Consider the following 21,331-nt stretch of genomic DNA (forward strand, 5'->3'; position numbering starts at 1 on the left):
ATCTACAGGAACATTTGGTGCCATTTTGTGTCAGCAGTACTTCATCAAAAATTATTTCCAAATTCTGTGGTGCTGGGTTAGCCAAGGTTATTCATGTTAAAATGAAAAAAACTCACCCTCTCTCCCGCAAGAGTGTTCCCCCTTTGTCAGCTGAGACAGATTTTCTTATCTTCCTTTCTCTGGGTGATCTAAAGGCATCTGATCAGATATCATCTCACAGACCACCCCCTGAATTGAATTATGGTATTTGTGATCATGAGATTACTTACTTTCAGCTCCACATTTTACACAGTCGTGTAGCTCATAAATAGGTTTAGGAATATGTATCTTCACAAAGCCTGTAAACTCTGAGAGTTAATACTGTGTGCTAAGTAGGATTAAAAAAAAATCTTTATGCTCATTTTCAATTTTTACAGATTTAAGGAGCCACTTGAAGAATAACACTATACTATTCTAAAACTGTCTCCTCCTGCTTGCATCAAAGAATGAGGATATATATTTTGAATACTTAATATCTTTTCAGTATTCTAAATGTTCCCTAGGAATTGTTTACAGCAATTGCACCATTTTCATTTTTCAGGCTACTTCAGCTAAAAGCCAGACCGAAGTAAAATTGGCAAGTGAAAGTCAATATTTAACTGGTACCTCACTTGGACATTTTATTCTAGTTTCAGGCTTTGATGTTGAATAATTGATAGAGGGGAGAGAGCAAGACTTAACTCTGTTTTGTTTAATAATCTTCTCAGTGATTTGAATAGAGAGAAAATATACTGTTTGGTTTGCAGAAGGCATAAACCTAGGAGAAAGAGAGTAAAAGTAGGTGACAATTTGGGTTGTAAAAGATAATATTTTGGAGTTAGGGGCTGAAACTAACAAGATGATAATTTAACAGGAACAGATATGAACCTTGGATTTAGGGTTGAAGAAGGAACACCACAAGCAAAGGGTAGGTGAGGCCCTGGTAAGCAGCTGGTGTGGACGTGGTAGCTGCCTGCGAGCCTGAGGGGATCCCGAGGCCGGCGCGGTCGCTGATGAAGCTGATGTGGTCACAGGGCTCCCCAGTGGCCCCCCAGACAGGTGGCTCTGCCCAGGCCGGAGCCCTCCGAGAAACTGTCTCGGTTGTGAGAGCCGCATTTCAAGGAAGACATTGATGAACTCAAGAGCATCGAGAGGCAGGACGGTGAAAAGTCTGAGAATAACGTTACAGGAAGGACACCTGACAGAGTCGGGGAGCCTAACTGAAAAGAACCTACTGTGTGTGAGCCGTTCTGAGTATTTCAACAGAATGCCACGAGGTTGTTAACTAGGAATCAGACTTCAGACCAACGTGTGATTGTTTCTGGGAGAAAGATTTCGGTTCACTATGGAAGAATAATCAGACCCGTCCAAAAGAAGAATATCCTCCTACCGCTGGAAATCCTTTGGCAGCTGGAGAACACCAGCCTGGGAGGGAAGCCCGCCTAGGGCACAGCATCGGCCTCTGCCCACGCCGTGGGTGCCGCAGCTGTACTTGGGGCTGCATCAATATGATTTCCAAAACCAAGTGGCAACCTACGTGGATTAATATAGTCACTAATGAGGCAGGACACCTATTTATTTTAGTACAGGCATTTTGCCCATAGTCTCGACAGCGGAAGCCACCGGCGCTTAATGACCCATTCTCAGAGTCTCTGAAGAGCTGCTGACACGTGGAAAAGATGAAGATAGAATTACCTACCTACCTCCTCATAAGACAGCAGCTTGCTATCCTTTCTTGATTCCAGGCATGTATGAGTCACAGTTTCAGAGGCCATAATTAGATGCTTCTAAGAATCAAAACACCAACATTGTTAGCCTTTGTACATTAATCAATGCATGAGTGAAGTTACTCGGCACTTCTTGCTCCTTCAGAGACAACAGCAATGATGTTTAGCAGGCATGGAAGTCACCTGGAGGGATTGTTACTACAGATTGCCAGGCCCCACCTTCAGAGTTTCCTTAGTTCTCAGGTAAAGCTTATGCTCCTGCCAGCTTTGCAGCCAATGATGTCCGCTTTGTAGTGTGAAATCGACCCTGGTGGGAATATTTACACCACAGAAGTTGGTAAATGCTGAAACCATAGCTTTTTTCTCTGAGAACAATTTGTTAAACATTTGCCAGTAAATCACTGCCAGAGACTCGAGCAGAAAGAAACATGCAATGATATAACATTTAATGCAACATTGCTCAAATTCACTTCATTCAATGATTTAATGAATATTTCTTGAGTCTTGGCTGTGTAACCACAGCAATATTTTTTCGATTGTAATGTGTTGAAAGGATTTGACAAGGATGGAGTTCATGAAATAAAGCGTACTCTTGGAGTAAAGCAGACAATGAAATGTGGCTTCATATATTTGCTGTAAGAAAAAGTCAACATTTAATCCATTTTGTAAATGTGTATTAAAATTATAACATAAAAAAGGAAACTAGACCGTTAAATAAATGTATTTAAAGAAATACATTTATAAATGTATCAGTTCATCATCTCCTAGCATTCACTGACTGCTTAGAATATGCAAAGCACTGTTCTAATTCTTTACATGAATTACCTCTTTAATTGTTACAACAATTTGTCATATAGTTATTGTTATCCCCATTTTACGGATTAAAAACTGAGTCAAAACAGCCTAAAGATAATTATGTATCAATGTGTGTGCATCATATCAGGCATTCACAGACCAGGTAATCTCATGTGCAAAGTCCAGGAAACCTCAAATACAGCATTTTAAAAGACAGTTTACTGAAAACAACCACATCACTATCATATATAATCACTATATTCTTCACTATATTTTAAATACTTATTATGAGAAAATACCACTAGCATCAATACTTTCATAAAATAATACCAGAAAACTGGTATGTCAGGGAAAACAATGTTAAACATTGGTTTCTGGTATTAAACTGTAATAGGCTGCACCTCTCAAGAGGCGACCTCTCAGCCCTCTTTTATGGTGGGTGGACACTATTCAACCATTTCGGAACCCTAATTTCAATACCTCCATGAGTTTAAGCTACCAGGGCTTGACATATCTTTGATTTATACATTGTTATTAGATTATTGTCAGTCTTTGACTTGAAAACCTGTCTTTAAGGTTCTTTTTTATCTATTTGATTACAATTAGTATAGATCCTGGGGATTTCTATTTGTCACCACGTAGTATTGCCTACAATTCATTTTACATCTTCAGTGTTTTGTTCAAAGCCCTAGACCAAAAGTGAGTATTATGTGGTGTGAAAACTTAGAAACTCTCAAGATGTCAGCATGTTTAACATATCCTGTAGGGAGTGTAATCTCACTTTAAAAGGGATCCAACTGTTAGCAATTAGCTATAGAAACCTTGGGGGCAGGTTTCAGGAATGAGTAACAAGTTGAACATGACATTGCATGACAGGCGTGGTCAGTTAACCCACATGCTGAAGCCACTAGTTTTTCTCCTGCATAAATACAGTTGCTCAAATTAGTTTCGTCTTAGTCTTCTGATTAGAACCTTCTAGAATGCTTCTGTCTGACTATTCAGTGAGGTATGTGCACTAAAGACTTCACCCTAACAAACATTGCAACAAGTTTTCCTGATATTAATAAGTCACGTTTATAATTATCCACTAGTTTAAGTATCATAGAATTTCCATAGACTTTTCAAACTCTAGACCAGCACTTAGCACTATATAGTAGGAATATAATGCAAGCCACATACAGTTCAAAATTTCTTAGTAGAAACATTTAAAAAATTAAATCAGGTGAAATAACCATAATAATATTTTTTATTTAATCTAATATACCCAAATTTTTACCATATCAATATGAAATCAGTATCAAAGTTTATTAATGAAGTATTATACATTCTTTCTTTTGTCATAAATCTTTGAAATCTGATATGTGTTTTAATTTTGCACCATACTTCAACTTGGACTAAACACTTAACAAATATTCAGTCGTCACTTGTGAAAAGTGCCTACTGTATTGGAAAGTGTGGCTTTAGACTTGTTAAAGCTTTAATTAGTTTTTTCTTGAAATATCCAAATATATAAACACCCCTGTTAATAGGTTTTTAACTAAGTTTCAGAAATTAGGTATCAATTAAATTCTTGTGACCTGTAGCTTCTGTACTAGGTAATCATTTATAATCAGGATTAATAATACTGAATTAATTATTGTGGAGAACAGCTAGAAGCTTACAGTGTTTAAATAAAAATGAGCAAATTTATTGAAATTGTGGTACAGTGCAAAAATAGAATGACCACACCAGCTTCCAGAAGTTCAATTATTTATTACCAGGTAGGTTCTGTCTAAACTAGTAATCTGGAATTCACAGAATAGCTCTTTGGTTTTTTAATGTTTAATGAAGAAAACATAACAAATATTGAATAGGTTCACAGTCTTCAGTTCTTCTGCACAACGGACACGACAGGTAATAACCATTAGGCAGACAGTGGTCCAACCTGAATCTCTTTTCAGTTCCCAACATTTTCTTTATGGTGTAAGTTAGATATTCTTGCTGCCTTTGGCAATCGCAGAACATTCCTATTTTCGACTTCTGGGTTCTGAGAACTGGTATTTTAAGCTACAGCTCTGACCCTTTTAGCTGAATGGTTAACATTTCTATTAGCTGTGTTCTCTTGAGAGGAGTATTTTTCTGTCTACTTTGACAAGGGAAAGGAGATTTTGGGGTCTCTTTTGTGGAAGAAAAACTTCATTCATTTTTAGAGTAAAATTAACTCTGACCTTCATCTGCTTGGCACCATCATATTTCCTATGTCATGTCATCAAATATTTCTCCCTACAGTAGTGCAAGGTATTAATTAACTTAACCATCTCAGGCCTACTCTTGTATAAGCTACAGTTGAATTAGCATGAAAAAAGGTATGAGAATGGCAGAAGGTGATGGAAATAACAGAAAGGGTTGAAAGTACATAATATGATAATAGCCATTATCAGGCAAAAGATTGGACACTTCATCAAGAAGATATACAGATGGCAAATGAGCACAAGATGCTCAACATTATTAGTCATTGTAAAAGTGCAAATTAAAACTGCAGTGAGATACCACTACACACCTATTGAAAGAGCAAAAATTAAGTCCCACTCTCCGGTGTATTGGCCTGAATGTGGAGAGAATGGAACTCTCCTACACTGCTGGGGGAATGTATAATGATGCAAACACTTTGGAATGCAGAGTGGCAGTTCTCTTACAAAGTTAACAGACTACCAAATGATCCAGTCACCCCACTTCTAGGTATTTACCTAAGAGAAATGAAAGCACATGTCCACACAAAGACCTGCACCCAAATGTTCATAACGGCTTTATTTGTAACAGCCCCAAACTGAAAATAACCCAAAGTCCATCAGCAGGTAAGTGGATAAGCAGACAGTTGCATATACATACAACAAGCTACTACTCAGCAATAAAAAGGAATAAGCTATTGGCATATGTTACAATAAGGATGCCCTCAAAACCATGCCTAGTGTAAGAAGTTAAACAAAAGACAGTGCAAAATTTTAGAAAATGCAAATTAATTTGTAGTAACAGAAAGATAAATGGAAAAAGGTAGGATTTACAAAGTGGCATGAGGAAAGTTTTGGGTGATAGATAAGTGTTTTCCTTGATTGTGGTGATATTTCATAGACAGGGTTGCCAGATTTAGCAGTGAAAATATAGGATGCCCAACTAAATTTGAATTTCAGATAGAGTGCCTTACATTTTTTAATGTATGTGCTATGCAATATTTGGAACATACTTAGAGTAAAAAAAGGATTCATTGTTTATCTGAAACTTGAATTTAACTGAATATCCTGCATTTATCTGGCAATGTTGTTCATATGTGTATACAAATGTGAAACGTAACAAATTGTACACTTTAAATATATGCGCTTCATTGTACATCAGTTATACCTCAAAAAAGTTGTTGGATAAAAAAGAAGAAATGCCCAAGGAAGATGAAATGACTTCCCATGTCCTCTCAGCCAATGACAGCAAGGCTAAGGCAAGATCTCAATAGCCGTTTCCCTGTCCAGATGCTCCTTGTATATACCAAGTTGATTCTAGAAGAAAATGTTTGGTCACAGGGATAGGAAAACAAATCCCCAAAGCAAGTATGTTCAGATATGAACTGATAAGGAAATTTAAATTAATTTATAATTTATATAGTTCTGCTCTATGTTACTCTCTGAGTCTAATATTTCCCCTGTCCACAAATCCATTTTAAAAGTAAAGTGTGGAAACATAATGAAATCTACTTTTGCAATAAATAGGAAGCCATTTTATTTCAATCCTCTTAACTATCTGGAGCACAGCCAGTCCTCTGGCTGCCTAAGTAGGAAAGGATAAAGGAGATACAAAAATTGTAAAGGGTACCTGTCTATTGATTACTGCTTACTTGTTTTTTACAATTAAACATTTCTCAGTGATCCAAACTTATAGCATACTTTCAGCCATTTTTACTTGCTTTTTATATAATTTTTTGAGAAATACCATTTACTAGTCTAAATTGCCCTGGTCTAAATTGAAGTCACTTATTACCATCTCGAAATAGACAATCCTTTCTTGATGTACTGTTATCCAGGGAATAGAGAAGGCAATTGTCGTATTTCACTAGGCTAAAGAGCGTTATTTTCATAAATTACATTTTAACTTGTCTGTAATAGTGATGTGCTTTACTATCAATGTCTACATTTTAAGTGGTGACATTTTTTTCTTTCTATTTTGATGCAAGCCTGGTGTTAAGTCGATGGTACATTTTACAATCCTCAGCACCATAGCTTGAGCAACTATTCCCACTCACAGTGCTAGTTATGCTCTTCTCTTTGGATTAGGCAGTAATTACCGTCATTACTCAGAGCCCTAATGGAGCTATGTATACCCTCTCAGCTATTTCCAGTGTGGGTAAAACCAGTGTAATTCTTACCTAATGCTATTATCTTCAATTTATCTGTATAATTTAGCATCCCACACCACTTTTCAATTTTTTATTTGCACTGTCAGGTTAACTATACTTGCATTTCCTCACTGGTCACTTAAACAACTCTAACAAGACAATCAATTATCACAAAGTCAGAAATGAGATGGGGTCAAATCAACATGATTGAAGTAGAATAAAACAACACTTTCTACAGGGACTTGTACAAATATAAAGCTAACTCTCATGCAAAATAGTACATTTAAATGCAATATTTTTGCAGTAATGTAACGAACTATTTGACCCTAAAATGGAAGTTTCCTATCTACAGTATACGTAGAGGAGATGCAAAATAAAAGGCAAGTAGAGACACACTCTAGGTCAGGGGTTGGTAAACTATAGCCCATGGGCCAAAACTGGCTTGACACCCGGTTTTATAGAGCTAAAGTGGTCTCTAACTTTGTAAATTGTTGAAAAAATTTAAAAGCATTGTTTGTGACACATGAAATTATACAAAATTCTAATATCAGTGTCCTTAAAAAAGTTCTGTTGGAACATAGGTACACGATAGTTTACTTATTGTCTATGGCTGCTTTTGCGCCACAATGGCAGGGTTGAGGAGTTGTGACAGGAATGGTATGGTTTTCAAGCCTGAAGCATTTACTCTCTGGCCCACTACAGAAAAGTTTGCCAACCTCTGCTCTGACTAAAAGGTATGAACCGAGGAGAGCCCTACCAACTGCTGTCTCTCCCTCACATTTTGTGAAGATGAGTTTCAACAAAGCCCCTGACTGCCTCCATTTCTTCTTCTTATTTCAGTATAAAGTCATATCTTCAAGTATGGGAGCATAAACACCAATTAACATATAATTTAGTTTGTGATCAAGAACCGAAGGAGGGTAGTGATTTTAAATAATTTTGGGTGTGGTCTGGAAAGTAGATTGGAAAGCAGGGACAAGTTGCATTGTACGGGTGTGATTTCTTTTTTTTCTTCTGTAAGGAATATTTCCCTGTGTGCTTTGTAGCAGATAAAGGCCGACACACCCTGCCTCCCTTCTAGAAGACCTCCATTTTGTTGGGATGTCCACCCTGGCCTTCCAAGACTCAAGGTTAAATCCTGATTCATCCAAGCCAAGACACTGAAATCCCAATCCTGCTGCCAATGCTTGGTTTTAGGAAGAGATGAATAGCTTAGAGGCCAATAAAATGAGAGAGGAATTCACCTGGGGCTTTCTAAGAAAGGCTTCTCCACCAGTGAAACATGCACACCTCTTCTTGGGCATTGTGGTATCTGCACATGATACCTGGAATGGTGACACCCTCCTTGGAACCTGGAAGCAATCAGCCCTGAGCACGCAGCACTCATGGATAGAAAGAACCTGTGTTTCTGAAGACACCACTGATACTGACTTATGCAACCTCGGATTCCTCATACCTCAGAAGATCTTATTATATGGCATAATAATTTTCCTTATAATTTAATCCATTTGTGATGAATTTCCCATTACAGAACTCTAAGAGGTTTTTGTTAGTTCTTTATACATATATCTTCTTAATATCCTTTTCCATGGGAACATCTAGAGCCTGTCTCCATGAACGGTGAAAATTTCCTTATAATAAAACTGACTATTTTATGCACATTTATATTAGGAAATTCTGAGCAAAAAACCAAACCAAAACAGTGAAACCTATTTATTATTATCTACTTTTACCCTTCAGGCTAGACGAACACGAGGAAAATCACTTGGTTGTAAAGTTTTGTCAAGATGAGACTGACAGTTTTATTTTCCAAGAAAAAGTCCAGAGATGTTTACAAAACTTTAGATCCTGCCTTTTTCTGTACTCATCAGGAAAAATATGGAATTTCATATTTTTGGACTACATCGGCAACTTTTATGATGAAGTCAACATTCTTTCAACAAATATTACCAAGCATTTGCTTAGTGCATTGTACTGCCTGCAAGGCTCTGGAAATTACAAAGTAAATAGAAGACAGTTCAAGTCCCTAAAGGGACTTGCCAAGGGGTTGCTTGACAAATGAAGAGACAAGACACTCCTGGGATGGGTAGGAAACCTAAGTGCCCACATGAGACACAGACCAAACTACTTTCAAGTTTCAGCGAATGTCTGTCATGAAAGCAGACAATGCTTTATGTTGTGCTTTAGATTGGATGGTGTCTTCATTCATCTGGATTTCTAAAGTGCCAATAACAGAAATTTATCTCTCACAGTCCTGGATGCTGGAAAGTCCAAGTCAAGGCATCTGGTGAAAGCAGATTCAATGTCTGTTGAGAGCCCACTTCCTGGTTCATAGATGGCCATTTTCTGTGTAACTTCACATGCCAGAAGGGGCAAGGGGCTCTCTGGGGTCTCTACAAGGTGTTAATCTCATTCATAAGAGCTCCACCCTCATGACTTAATCACCCCCCAAAGGCTCCACCTCCAAACACCATCACACTGGATCTGTAGTAGTTAATATATGAGTTTGGGGGACACAAATAACTCAGTATATGGAAACCCAGAAAAAAAGAGGTCATGTCATACTAACTACTGTTCACACTTACTGAGCACCAGATACACAGTAGGATGCCAATGTATTAGCTGAACCATTGGATGAATTGTGAAAACTAACAAGTAAATGCTTGAGTTCTTTATAACTCTGAATTCCAATTTATAATTGTATTCATAATTAGCACATAAGTTACCTGATTGACACAGTAATCCCATGAGTTTATTGGAGGCTGCCCTTAATATTTTCAGATTGTCCACAAGTTTATTGTTATTGTTTGAGAAAAGATCAAATTATGTAGAAAGGATGCTTCTGCCTGATGTTTATTTGGCTCTTTCAGAAATTTGAAGAACTGAATCATTCACTTCATTCAATGGTTAGACCTATTGTGTAATTGCAAAAACAGGATTGAAATTTCTAGTCTATGAGTCCATTCTGTGTTAATTGTTGGAATTGGAGAGTCCTATCTCTCCAGCATTAGCTGTTGCAGTGATTAGTATCTAACATATCCCCTTTCCCCCACATACACATGTAAGATGTGTCTATAAGTGTCCACATCATAGTTTCACATTCCCACCACCCGCTTCTGACCTTTGCCTTTGCACGATTCCCCTCCAACCAGCCCAGTTGTTTTGCACAGTGCATATGCAATGGCCAATTTATGCCAGTATTTTCAAATATACTTATTAAGACACTCATTTCCATGTTCCACTTGATTCTTTTTGATTTATTTCCTTGATATGTTCATTTTGGCCAGTGAAGTGGAGAATTGGTCTCATGAGGCAATATTATAAAATGAAGTAATATTATCATGAACTCTCACCCTTTTCTCTGCCTCTATTAAAAAATAAATGTTGTGAAAAGCAATTCTTCTTCTGACCTTACCTTTACATGTAGTATCATGAAGTCCAGAATAGGAGGATTTAAGGCAGTTCTGGATATTAGATTTCTCTTTAGATACTTAAAGAAGCACTTGCTTCTCTTTCAATATGACTTTACATACTTTCAGCCTTATGATGAAATTATTTAATTCATTTATTCAACAAATGATTCACTTTAGCAGTCAATGCATATTTCTTAAGGACTTATTATGTTTAAGGCACTGTGTTGGCAGTTAAGAGTTTACAGAGATTTTATATATATGCACACACACAACAGAATATTATTCAACCATGAGAGCATCTTGCTGTTGCAATGACACTGATGGGCCTTGGAGACATTGTGCTGAATGAGAAAGTCAGAGAAAGACAAATACTGTATGATATCACTTATATGTGGAATCTGAAAAAGCCCAACTCATCAAAACAGAGAAAAATGGTGGTTACCAAGGGTTTTTGGATGGGAGGATAGATGAGATACTGTTTAAGTGTACAAACTTGCAAAGAGTGGTAATAGGACCTGGAGATCTAACGCACAGTATAGTGAATATAGACAACAAGATTGTATTATTATCATCCAACTTGCTAAGAGACTAGATATTAACTATTCTAATCACTAAAAGAGGTGATAATTATGTGATATGATAGAGGTGCTTTTTACTACAACAGCAATCATATTACAATGTATAAATGTATCAAATCAACATGTTGTTGTAGACCTTAAACTTACACAATGTTCTATGTCAATTATATTTTAATTTTAAAAATCTTAAAGAGTTTACAGAGGGAAGAAACATGTAGCCTTTGCCCTCTAAGAGCTTACAAATAGAGAAGATCCAATAAATATAGGATAAAAATAAGCAAAATTAGAAACTAATGTGAAGACAGCATGCTGAGCATCTGATTTTGACTTGGGGAAATTAGGGTTGTTTTCCAGAAAAGGCAACACTCCCAATAAGTTTTGAAAGATTCATTTGGAAAAGGAGAAAAGGTAAAGGAAAGTAAGAATCAATAAAGTACAGTTAGATTATGAACACACTGTCAGCAATCCTGAGAAATCCGGATAAAAACTAAGCGCTGATGAAAACAGTTTCCTGTTTTTTAGAAGAGGAGATATTTTATCTGAGTTTTAGATCATTCCTGGAAAGGAGAGAAACTAGAACCCAGACTAGCTAGGAGGTTATCATGATAAGCTGGGTGAAAATTAATGAAGGTTGTTTATTTTTACTACTTGCATCTCAACAAAAATGTAAGCTCCATGAAAGCTGGGCTTTCACTTTGTTCACATTCCCAGCCCTCAGAACAGTGCCTGACATTTACTTCCATCAATTTTTGTTGAAAAAATAAATTAGTGAAAGAATAAATGGTTAGTAAATTAGTTAAATAAGACCCTGTAAATGCAGATAAGAGGTCAGAAAGAGACATTTGCCTCAGAGATGGAATTTTCTGTTTTTTGTTTTTTGTTTGTGTTAACATGTGCCATGGCTGGGTCCTATTCAAATGTTGGCAACAGGTGAAGTTTGTTGGAAAACCTCCTGGATTCACCTGTCTGTGTCCCTTCCAGCCTCTCACCTGTCTGTTCCTCAGCATCCATAATCCTCCCACCATTTAGAGCAGAGGTTGGCAAACCGGCTTCTGGATCAGACTTGTCCTGCCATGTTTTTTTGTAGGGCTTGTGAGCAAAGAATGGTTTTTACATTTCAACTACTTGAGGGAAAAAGCAAAAGAAGAATAGCATTTTGAAATATATGAAAATTACATGAAATTACAATTTAAATGTCCATAAATAAAGTTATATTGGAACACAGCCATGCTCATTGGTTTATATACTGCCTATGTATGCTTTTGCTCTACAGTGCAGAATTAAGTGGTTGAGACAGAGGTTGTATGTCCCTGAAAGCCAAAAATATTCATTCTCTGGTCCTGTACAGGGAAAGTTTGCCAGACCCTGATCTAGAAGAACTCCCAGGAAAGGATCTGAAGTTTATTCACAGTAAGGAATACATCATTCATCAGTGAAAGCTCCTAAAATATATTTTTTAAATGTAATAGGTAAGCATCAAATTAAAAGGAAAAACTGAACAAACAAAACAGAAGAAAAGACAGTAATAATAATACTAACAACACATTATATGCTAGGTCCTCAGCTAAGCATTTCTTCAAATAAAATTGATTCTCTCCTCTCCTTCCAGCAAGGCTACAAGACAGGGCTCACTATTCTCATTTTATAGATGAGAAGCCTAAATCTCAGAGGCTGAATAATTTCCTGTCACAAAACGAGCCCAAGACAAACACAGGATTTGAACCTACAGTAGTTCAGCTTCAAAAGCACTTCCTTAACTGTAGCTTTAGAACTTCAGAGACAAATGAGCAAGTAATGTTGGATGTGAGAACATGTAAGAGAGGAGGTGAGATCTGCCTACAGTGCTTGAAATCAGCTTTTCCAGGGTAGGAAGCTGGAGAAATGTGGCCCCATGAAAAGCCTGGTACAGTTTTAGTGGCAGTACATCCCCTTCCCCAATTATCACATGGCTATCACAGTGGGGGAAGAGTTAGGACTGACTGGCCAACACTGAGCAGCTCCATTTAAGCATTACAACTACTAGTTGTCCTTTAAGAGTTGGTCTTCAGATATAAAAAAGAACTCCAGAGAAGATGGGTAAGGGAGGGTTTTATTAACCAGAAGCTGTCAACTTCATGGATAGCAGAGGAGGGCTGGAGTTTGGTGAAAAAAGATGACAGATTTGGAAACACTTGCCATAGGGTAAAAAAAAGCTAGGAGCACCCTCATGGACATAGCAACAATAGCCAAACAGAAATCACCCAGACAACCCCCGAAAGAGGGCCTTGGGAGACAGATATAACCAATCTTCCTGAAAAAACATTCAAAATAAAGGTCATAACCATGCTGATGGACATACAGAGAAATATGCAAGAGCTAAAGGATCAAGTTAGGAGGGAGAATACAGAAATAAAACAATCTCTATCTCTGGAAGGACTTAAGAGCAGACTGGATGAGGTGCAAGAGACTGCTAATGGAATAGAAATCAGAGAACAGGAATACAGAGAAGCAGAGACAGAGAGAGGTAAAAGGATCTCCAGGAATGAAAGAATATTAAGAGAACCTTGTGACAAATCCAAATGAAACAATATTCGCATTATAGGGGTACCAGAAGAAGAAGAAGAGAGAAAAAGGGATAGAAAGTGTCTTTGAAGAAACAATTGCTGAAAACTTCCCCAAACTGGGGGAGGAAATAGTCCTTAGACCATGGAAGCCCACAGATCTCCCAACACAAGGGACCCAAGGGGACAACACCAAGACATATAATAATTAAAATGGCAAAGATCAAAGACAAGGACAGAGTATTAAAGGCAGCCACAGAGAGAAAAAAGGTCACCTACAAAGGAAAACCCATCAGGCTATCATCAGATTTCTCAACAGAAACCTTACAGGCTAGAAGAGAATGGCATGATATTTTTCATGCAATGAAATAAAGGGCCTTGAACCAAGAACACTGTATCCAGCATGATTATCATTTACATATGAAGGAGGGGTAAAACAATTCCCAGACAAGCAAGAGTTGAAGGAATTTGCCTCCCACAAACCACCTCTACAGGTAATTTTAAAGGGACTGCTCTAGATGGAAGCACCCCTAAGGCTAAATAAATGTCACCAGAGAAAATAAAATCTCACCAAAGAAAACAGACCAACCAAATACTAACTAAAGGCAAAAAATAAAATCAACTATTCACAAAAGCAGTCAAAGTAAACACAAAAGAGTACCGATGAAGAATGGAGGGGGAGGAATAAGAAGGGAGAGAAATAAATAATTATCAGACCATGTTTATAATTGCTCAGTAAGTGAGTTAAGTTAGACGGTTAGATAGTAAAGAAGCTACCCTTGAACATTTGGTAACCACGAATCTAAAGCCTGCAATGGAAATAAGTACGTATCTTTCAATAATCACCCTAAATGTAAATGGACTGAATGCACCAATCAAAAGACACAGAGTAATAGAATGGATTAAAAAGCAAGACCCATCTATATGCTGCTTACAAGAGACACCTCAAACCCAAAGACATACACAGACTAAGAGTCAAGGGATGGAAAAAGATATTTCATGCAAACAATTGGGAGAAAAAGGCATGTGTTGCAGTACTTGTATCAGACAAAATAGACTTCAAAACAAAGAAAGTAGCAAGAGATAAAGAAGGACATTACATAATGATAAAGGGCTCAGTCCAACAAGAGGATATTACCATTCTAAATATATATGCACCCAATACAGGAGCACAAACATATGTGAAACAAATACTAACAGAATTAAAGGAGGAAATAGAATGCAATGCATTCATTTTGGGAGACTTCAACACACCACTCACTCCAAAGGATAGATCCACCAGACAGAAAATAAGTAAGGACACAGAGGCACTGAACAACACACTAGAACAGATGGACCTAATAGACATCTATAGAACTCTACATCCAAAAGCAACAGGATACACATTCTTCTCAAGTGCACATGGGACATTCTCCAGAATAGACCATATACTGGGCCACAAAAAGAGCCTCAGTAAATTCCAAAAGATTGAAATCCTACCAACCAACTTTTCAGACCACAAAGGCATAAAACTAGAAATAAATTGTACAAAGAAAGCAAAAATGCTCACAAACACATGGAGGCTTAACAACATGTTCCTAAATAATCAATGGATCAATGACCAAATTAAAACAGCGATCAAGCAATATATGGAGACAAATGACAACAACAGCACAAAGCCCCAACTTCTGTGGGACACAGCGAAGGCAGTTCTAAGAGGAAAGTATATAGCAATTCAGGCCTATTTAAAGAAGGAAGAACAATCCCAAATGAATAGTCTAAAGTCACAATTATAGAAATTGGAGAAAGAAGTACAAATGAGGCCCCAAATCAGCAGAATGAGGGACATAATAAAGATCAGAGAATAAATATATAAAATTGAGAAGAATAAAACAATAGAAAAAAATCAATGAAACCAAGAGCTGGTTCTTTGAGAAAATAAACAAAATAGATAAGCGTCTAGCAAGACTTACTAAGAGAAAAAGAGAATCAACACACATCAACAGAATCAGAAATGAGAAAGGAAAAATCACAATGGACCTGACAGAAATACAAAATATTATTAGAGAATACTATGAGACTCTATATGCTAACAAGCTGGAAAACCTAGGAGAAATGGACAACTTCCTAGAAAAATACAACCTTCCAAGACTGATCAAGGAAGAAACAGAAAATCTAAACAGACCAATTACCAGCAATGAAATTGAATCGGTAATCAAAAAACTACCCAAGTACAAAACTCCTGGGCCAGATGGATTCACCACTGAATATTATCAGACATATGAGAAGACATAATACCCATTCTCCTTAAAGTTTTCCAAAAAAAAGAAGAGGAGGGAATACTTCCAAACTCATTCTATGAAGCCAGCATCACTCTAATACCAAAACCATGCAAAGACCCCACCAAAAAAGAAAATTACAACCAATATGTCTGATGAACATAGATGCAAAAATACTCAACAAAATATTAGCGAACCAAATTCAAAAATGCATCAAGAGGATCATACACCATGATCAAGTGGGATTCATCTCAGGGATGCAAGGATGGTACAACATTCAAAAATCCATCAACATTATCCACCACATCAACAAAAAGAAGGCCAAAAACCACATGATCATCTCCACAGACACTGAAACATAGTGAACAAGTGGCACTATATCAAGCTGAAAAGCTTCTGTACAGCAAAATTCAACATCCATTCATGATAAAAACTCTCAAAAAAATTGGTATAGAGGGCAAGTACCTCAACATAATAAAGGCCACTTATGACAAACCCACAGCCAACATCATACTTAATGGCGAGAAGCTGAAAGCTTTTCCTTTAAGATCAGAAAGAAGACAGGGATGCCAACATAGTACTGGAGGTCCTAGCCATGGCAATCAGACAAAACAAAGAAATATAAGGCATCCAGATTGGTAAAGAAGAAGTCAAACTGTCACTGTTTGCAGATGACATATTGTATATAAAAAACCCTAAAGACTCTACTCTAAAACTAGTAGAACAGATACTTGAATTCAGCAAAGTTGCAGGATACAAAATTAACACACAGAAATCTGTGGCTTTCCTGTACCCTAATGATGAACTAATAGAAAGAGAAATCAGGAAAACAATTCTATTCACAATTGCATCAAAAAGAATAAAATACCTAGGAATAAACCTAACCAAGGAAGTGGAAGGTCTATACCCTGAAAACTACAAGACACTCTTAAGAGAAATTAAAGAGGACACTAACAAATGGAAACTCATCCCATGCTCTTGGCTAGGAAGAATTAATATTGTCAAAATGGCCATCCTGCCTAAAACAATCTACAGATTCAATGCAATCCCTATCAAAATACCAACAGCATTCTTCAATGTACTGCAACAAATAGTTTTAAAATTCATATGGAACCACAAAAGACCCCAAATAGCCAAAGCAATCCTGAGAAGGAAGAATAAAGCAGGGGGGATCTCGCTTCTCTACTTCAAGCTCTGCTACAAAGCCACAGTAATTAAGACAATTTGGTACTGGCGCAAGAACAGACCCACACACCACTTCAACAGAATAGAGTCCAGATATTAACCCAAACAAATATGGTTAATTAATATTTGATAAAGGAGCCATGGACATATAATGGGGAAATGACAGTCTCTTCAACAGATGGTGCTGGCAAGACTGGACAGCTACATGTAAGAGAATGAAACTGGATCATTGCCTAACCCCATACACAAAAGTAAATTCAAAATGGATCAAAGACCTGAATATAAGTCATGAAACCATAAAACTCTTAGAAAAAAACATAGGCAAAAAATCTCTTAGACACAAACATGAGCAAATTCTTCATGAACATATCTCCCCAGGCAAGGGAAACAAAGGCAAAAAGAACAAGTGGCACTATATCAAGCTGAAAAGCTTCTGTACAGCAAAGGACACCACCAATAGAACAAAAAGGTACCCTACAGTATGGGAGAATATATTCATAAATGAAAGATCTGATAAAGGGTTGATATCCAAAATATATAAAGAGCTCACCCACCTCAACAAACAAAAAGCAAATAATTCAATTAAAAAATGGGCAGAGGAGCTGAACAGACAGTTCTCCAAAGAAGAAATTCAGATGGCCAACAGACACATGAAAAGATGCTCCACATCGCTTGTCATCAGAGAAATGCAAATTAAAACCACAATGAGATATCACCTCATACCAGTAAGGATTGCCACCATCCAAAAGACAAACAACAACAAATGTTGGTGAGGTTGCAGAGAAAGGGGAAACCTCCTACACTGCTGGTAGGAATGTAAAGTAGTTCAACCATTGCAGAAAGCAGTATGGAGGTTCCTCAAAAAACTCAAAATAGAAATACCATTTGACCCAGGAATTCCACTTCTAAGAATTTACCCTAAGAATGCAGCATCCGAGTTTGAAAAAGACATATGCACTCCTATGTTTGTTGCAGCACTATTTACAATAGCCAAGAAATGGAAGCAACCTAAGTGTCCATCAGTAGATGAATGGATAAAGAAGATGTGGTACAAATACACAATGAAATATTATTCAGTCAAAAGAGGAAAACAAATCCTACCATTTGCAACAACATGGATGGAGCTAGAGGGTATTATGCTCAGTGAAATAAGACAGGCAGAGAAAGACAAGTACCAAATGATTTCACTCATCTGTGGAGTATAAGAACAAAGAAAAAAACTGAAGGAGCAAAACAGCAGCTGACTCACAGAACCCAAGAATGTACTAACAATTACCAAAGGGAAAGGGACTGGGGAGGATGGGTGGGAGGGAGGGATAAGGGTGGGAAAAGAAAGGGGTCATTATGATTAGCATATATAATGTGGGGGGGATGGGGAGGGCTGTGCAACACAGAGAAGATGTCATCTTTCTACGCTGATGGACAGTGACTCTAATGGGTTATGTGGGGGGAACTTGGTGATGGGGGGAGTCTAGTAAACATAATGCTCCTCATGTAACTGTAGGTTAATGATACCCAAATAAAAAAAAAAACAGAGATGGTCATTGTTAACAGAAAAACAAAGAGACTATAGATTAGATACAAGTTGGAAGTTTTACTTTGAAGCAGGGAAGCAGATGGGAGTGTAGAATCTAGGATCTGGATGATGTGAGGTTTGGGAGGAACAAAAAATGTCCACGTAGAGTCACATGTTGTCGGCTGGTCTCAGTAGGGAAACTGCATCTCTGCCTGTTGCTGATTGGGTAGTGATATTTGCTCTTTTGGTTTGGTAAACATGGCTGTTTCTGAGAGATCTGCTGTGAATGTCGGGCCACGTGGGACTGATATTCAGCCTGCCTCTGCTTCACGGGCGGAAGAGTCAGCTTTGTGGCCAGGCTGGAGTCTTCCCAGGAATCTCTGTACCTCACACTATTTCTAAAGCACAGATGAAGAGATGGGGGTCAAGCCCAGTGACTGGACTAAAGCCACAGAGAATCTTGATTGGCCTCCTCTGCCAGCTCTCAGTTTGCAAAGCATGTGCACTTTCCACTACACTGTCTAAAACTAACTGCCTTTGACTTAACTCTCAAGTAACAGCTCATTTAAAAAATTGATTGCAGCCCGCAGAGAGACAAGGGAACAAACCACAGAGGAGTACCTGCTCTCACATCTGTAGTGGTCTGTGGTGATGGCAAACTTAATGATCACTGAAATGTTGCACAGGATCAATATTTCCCCAAATCTGTTGGTATCTGTAGGATGTGTATATTGACCCAGTGGGGAAAAAGATCCATTTTAAAATAAATTTGGGAAACTCTGGCTTACATAATTTTGAACAAGGCTAGTTTCCATAGGACTTCTCAGAACTTTTAATATGCTCTCACGTGCTGTGAAAATCTAAAAGGCTAATGTGGCGAGCAGTGTTCCCAGAGGTATTTGACTATGGAGCACTCCCACCCCCAAATACATGTATCTTCATGCTGCACTTTGGGAGCAGCCTTTGAAAAATCATTTGGGAAAACATTGGCCTAAACATATACTGAAATTCCAGCAAGATGAACAGTTTTTCTGTATTTCTTCTTATTCAGAGGGGCTTGCAAGTATTTCCTTACAACAGGTGAGAACTCAATACTTATTGTATTGAGAGAGAAAATAGTTTTCCACGCTCTGGTCATTCTATGCTTTACCAAAGCAGTTATACCTAAGTGAAAACTTGAAACAAATAAAATTGAAGTCACAGTGTTTTCATCAAAGGAAATTAGCTACAGTGAATACTGCATGCATCACGGGGAGCGATGGTGATCAGGAAGCTGTGAAGACACCTGTCAAACCACGTGCCTGCAGAGAGATTTCTTACATTTTCGGCCTCCTTGGGAACCTTGGCTCTGCTTTAAGCATGGATTTGTTCCCACATGGACTGTTCCATCGGAGTTCCTGGTCAAAGCCCTAGCTCGACCATGCTCTCTGCAAAAGCTGAGCTCCCTGATCCAAGAGCAAAGTGAAAGGGGCCACAGGGCCGGAGGTGCCCAGGTGACATTATGACCATTGCCCAGCTTCTGCCTCCAAGGTCTTCAGTCAGCTTTTGGTAGCAGGAATGAAGTTCCTTCTTTGCGTCCCCAGTCTGCCCACAGTCATGCACTGTTTTGGCTCTGAGACTCCTGAAACTTGTCCTGGGCCAGCAGCCCATTTCCTGTTTTTAATCAGGACCATTCTTCCCAAAAGACTTAGCTCCTCTTTACACTTTGACACCATCCACTTTCAATACCAAGTTTATTTAATCGATCCTCCGCCAGAACCACCTCTTATTTTTTGCTTGTTTCGCCCGCTTCCACAATTCACTGATTGCTTTTTTTCATCGCCTTTCATTTAAAATATCGATATTTATTAACTACCCCTGCCTTTGGCCATCATCTAATGCAAGCTGTCCTTCTCATCTGATAGTCTTCTGCATTTTCCAATTCCTTCTGATACATTTGGGGAATTTTTTCTATCTAGCTCAAACACCCCAGTGTCTGAAGGCCTACTGCAAATGTGGCATGGGTGAGGATTTTAGTGCACAAAACATGTCTGTGTTAAGTTGATTATAAACAAAGCAGGGTAGTGGGAACATTGAGAGTCCAACCAATGAGACAGCCTATCAGGGAATGAAGAGCTTGTTAGCGGTGACTCTGTAACCAATCTTTTGGTGCCTCCTTTTCCTCCCCCAAAACTGAGGAAAATAATATTATCTATTTCATTTGATTATTATAAGGGTTAATTGAATTACATGTCTAAAAGGCTTATAAAAGCCCCTAGAGAAAAGTAAATAACATATATTCATTAGCTATTATTATTTCCACATTAGAAATAATGAAAGCCTCTTAGAATAAGGTGTGGAAATTTTTTTAAAGGCCCAGATTATATAAAGGATCACCTACCTGAAGTTCATCAGCACACTTCCTGCATAGGAGAAAAGCGCCCGGCATTACAGAAAACTGGAGATCTCAGATATTTATGGAGGCCTGCCTCAAACAGAAGCTTACCAGCAAAATACAAACATGAGTATGTTGGTGGAATTGGTTGGGGAATACCAGAGATGACTTTATCAACAAAACAAGGCTTGGAACTGGCTTTTACATCAAGGTATTGCTCTTAAATTTACGCTCTTCATAGCATACTGTTTTTTGATTTAAATTCTTTCTGAGCTGGCTTCCATAGAAAATGTCATGTTCTTAATCTGTCATTGGAAAGAAAGAGGTTTGAATTTTGCAGAAGAATAAATGTGTGAATAAATGGGCTTGCCACCATCATTCCCACGTCATCCTCTGACTGCCTGAGAGGAGAGGTGTGAAGATTGTGAAGCCCCGGGTAATCCAGCAACATCGCTGCTTGGCTTTGGGATGTGTTCGGATCCACAATGGTGCTGTGACATTCACACATGCTTCCCGCATCCCAGCGCTGCTGTGTGAGTGGGTGGTGTGAAAGAAGCTGCCTGTGCTGGA

General features: G+C 38.0%; 1 protein-coding gene across 1 annotated transcript in view; it reads left to right on the plus strand.

Annotated features, from left to right (window-relative positions):
• The window catches only part of SPMIP2 (sperm microtubule inner protein 2), a 93,676-nt gene that overhangs the window by 34,293 nt on the left and 38,052 nt on the right, over nucleotides 1–21,331 (plus strand). Inside the window, 2 exon segments of the mRNA XM_073230498.1 lie at nucleotides 20,707–20,923; nucleotides 20,926–20,972. Coding sequence (XP_073086599.1) covers nucleotides 20,707–20,923; nucleotides 20,926–20,972 — 264 coding nt within the window.

The sequence above is a fragment of the Manis javanica genome, chromosome 3 (assembly GCF_040802235.1).
Source record: "Manis javanica isolate MJ-LG chromosome 3, MJ_LKY, whole genome shotgun sequence".
NCBI lineage: Eukaryota > Metazoa > Chordata > Mammalia > Pholidota > Manidae > Manis > Manis javanica.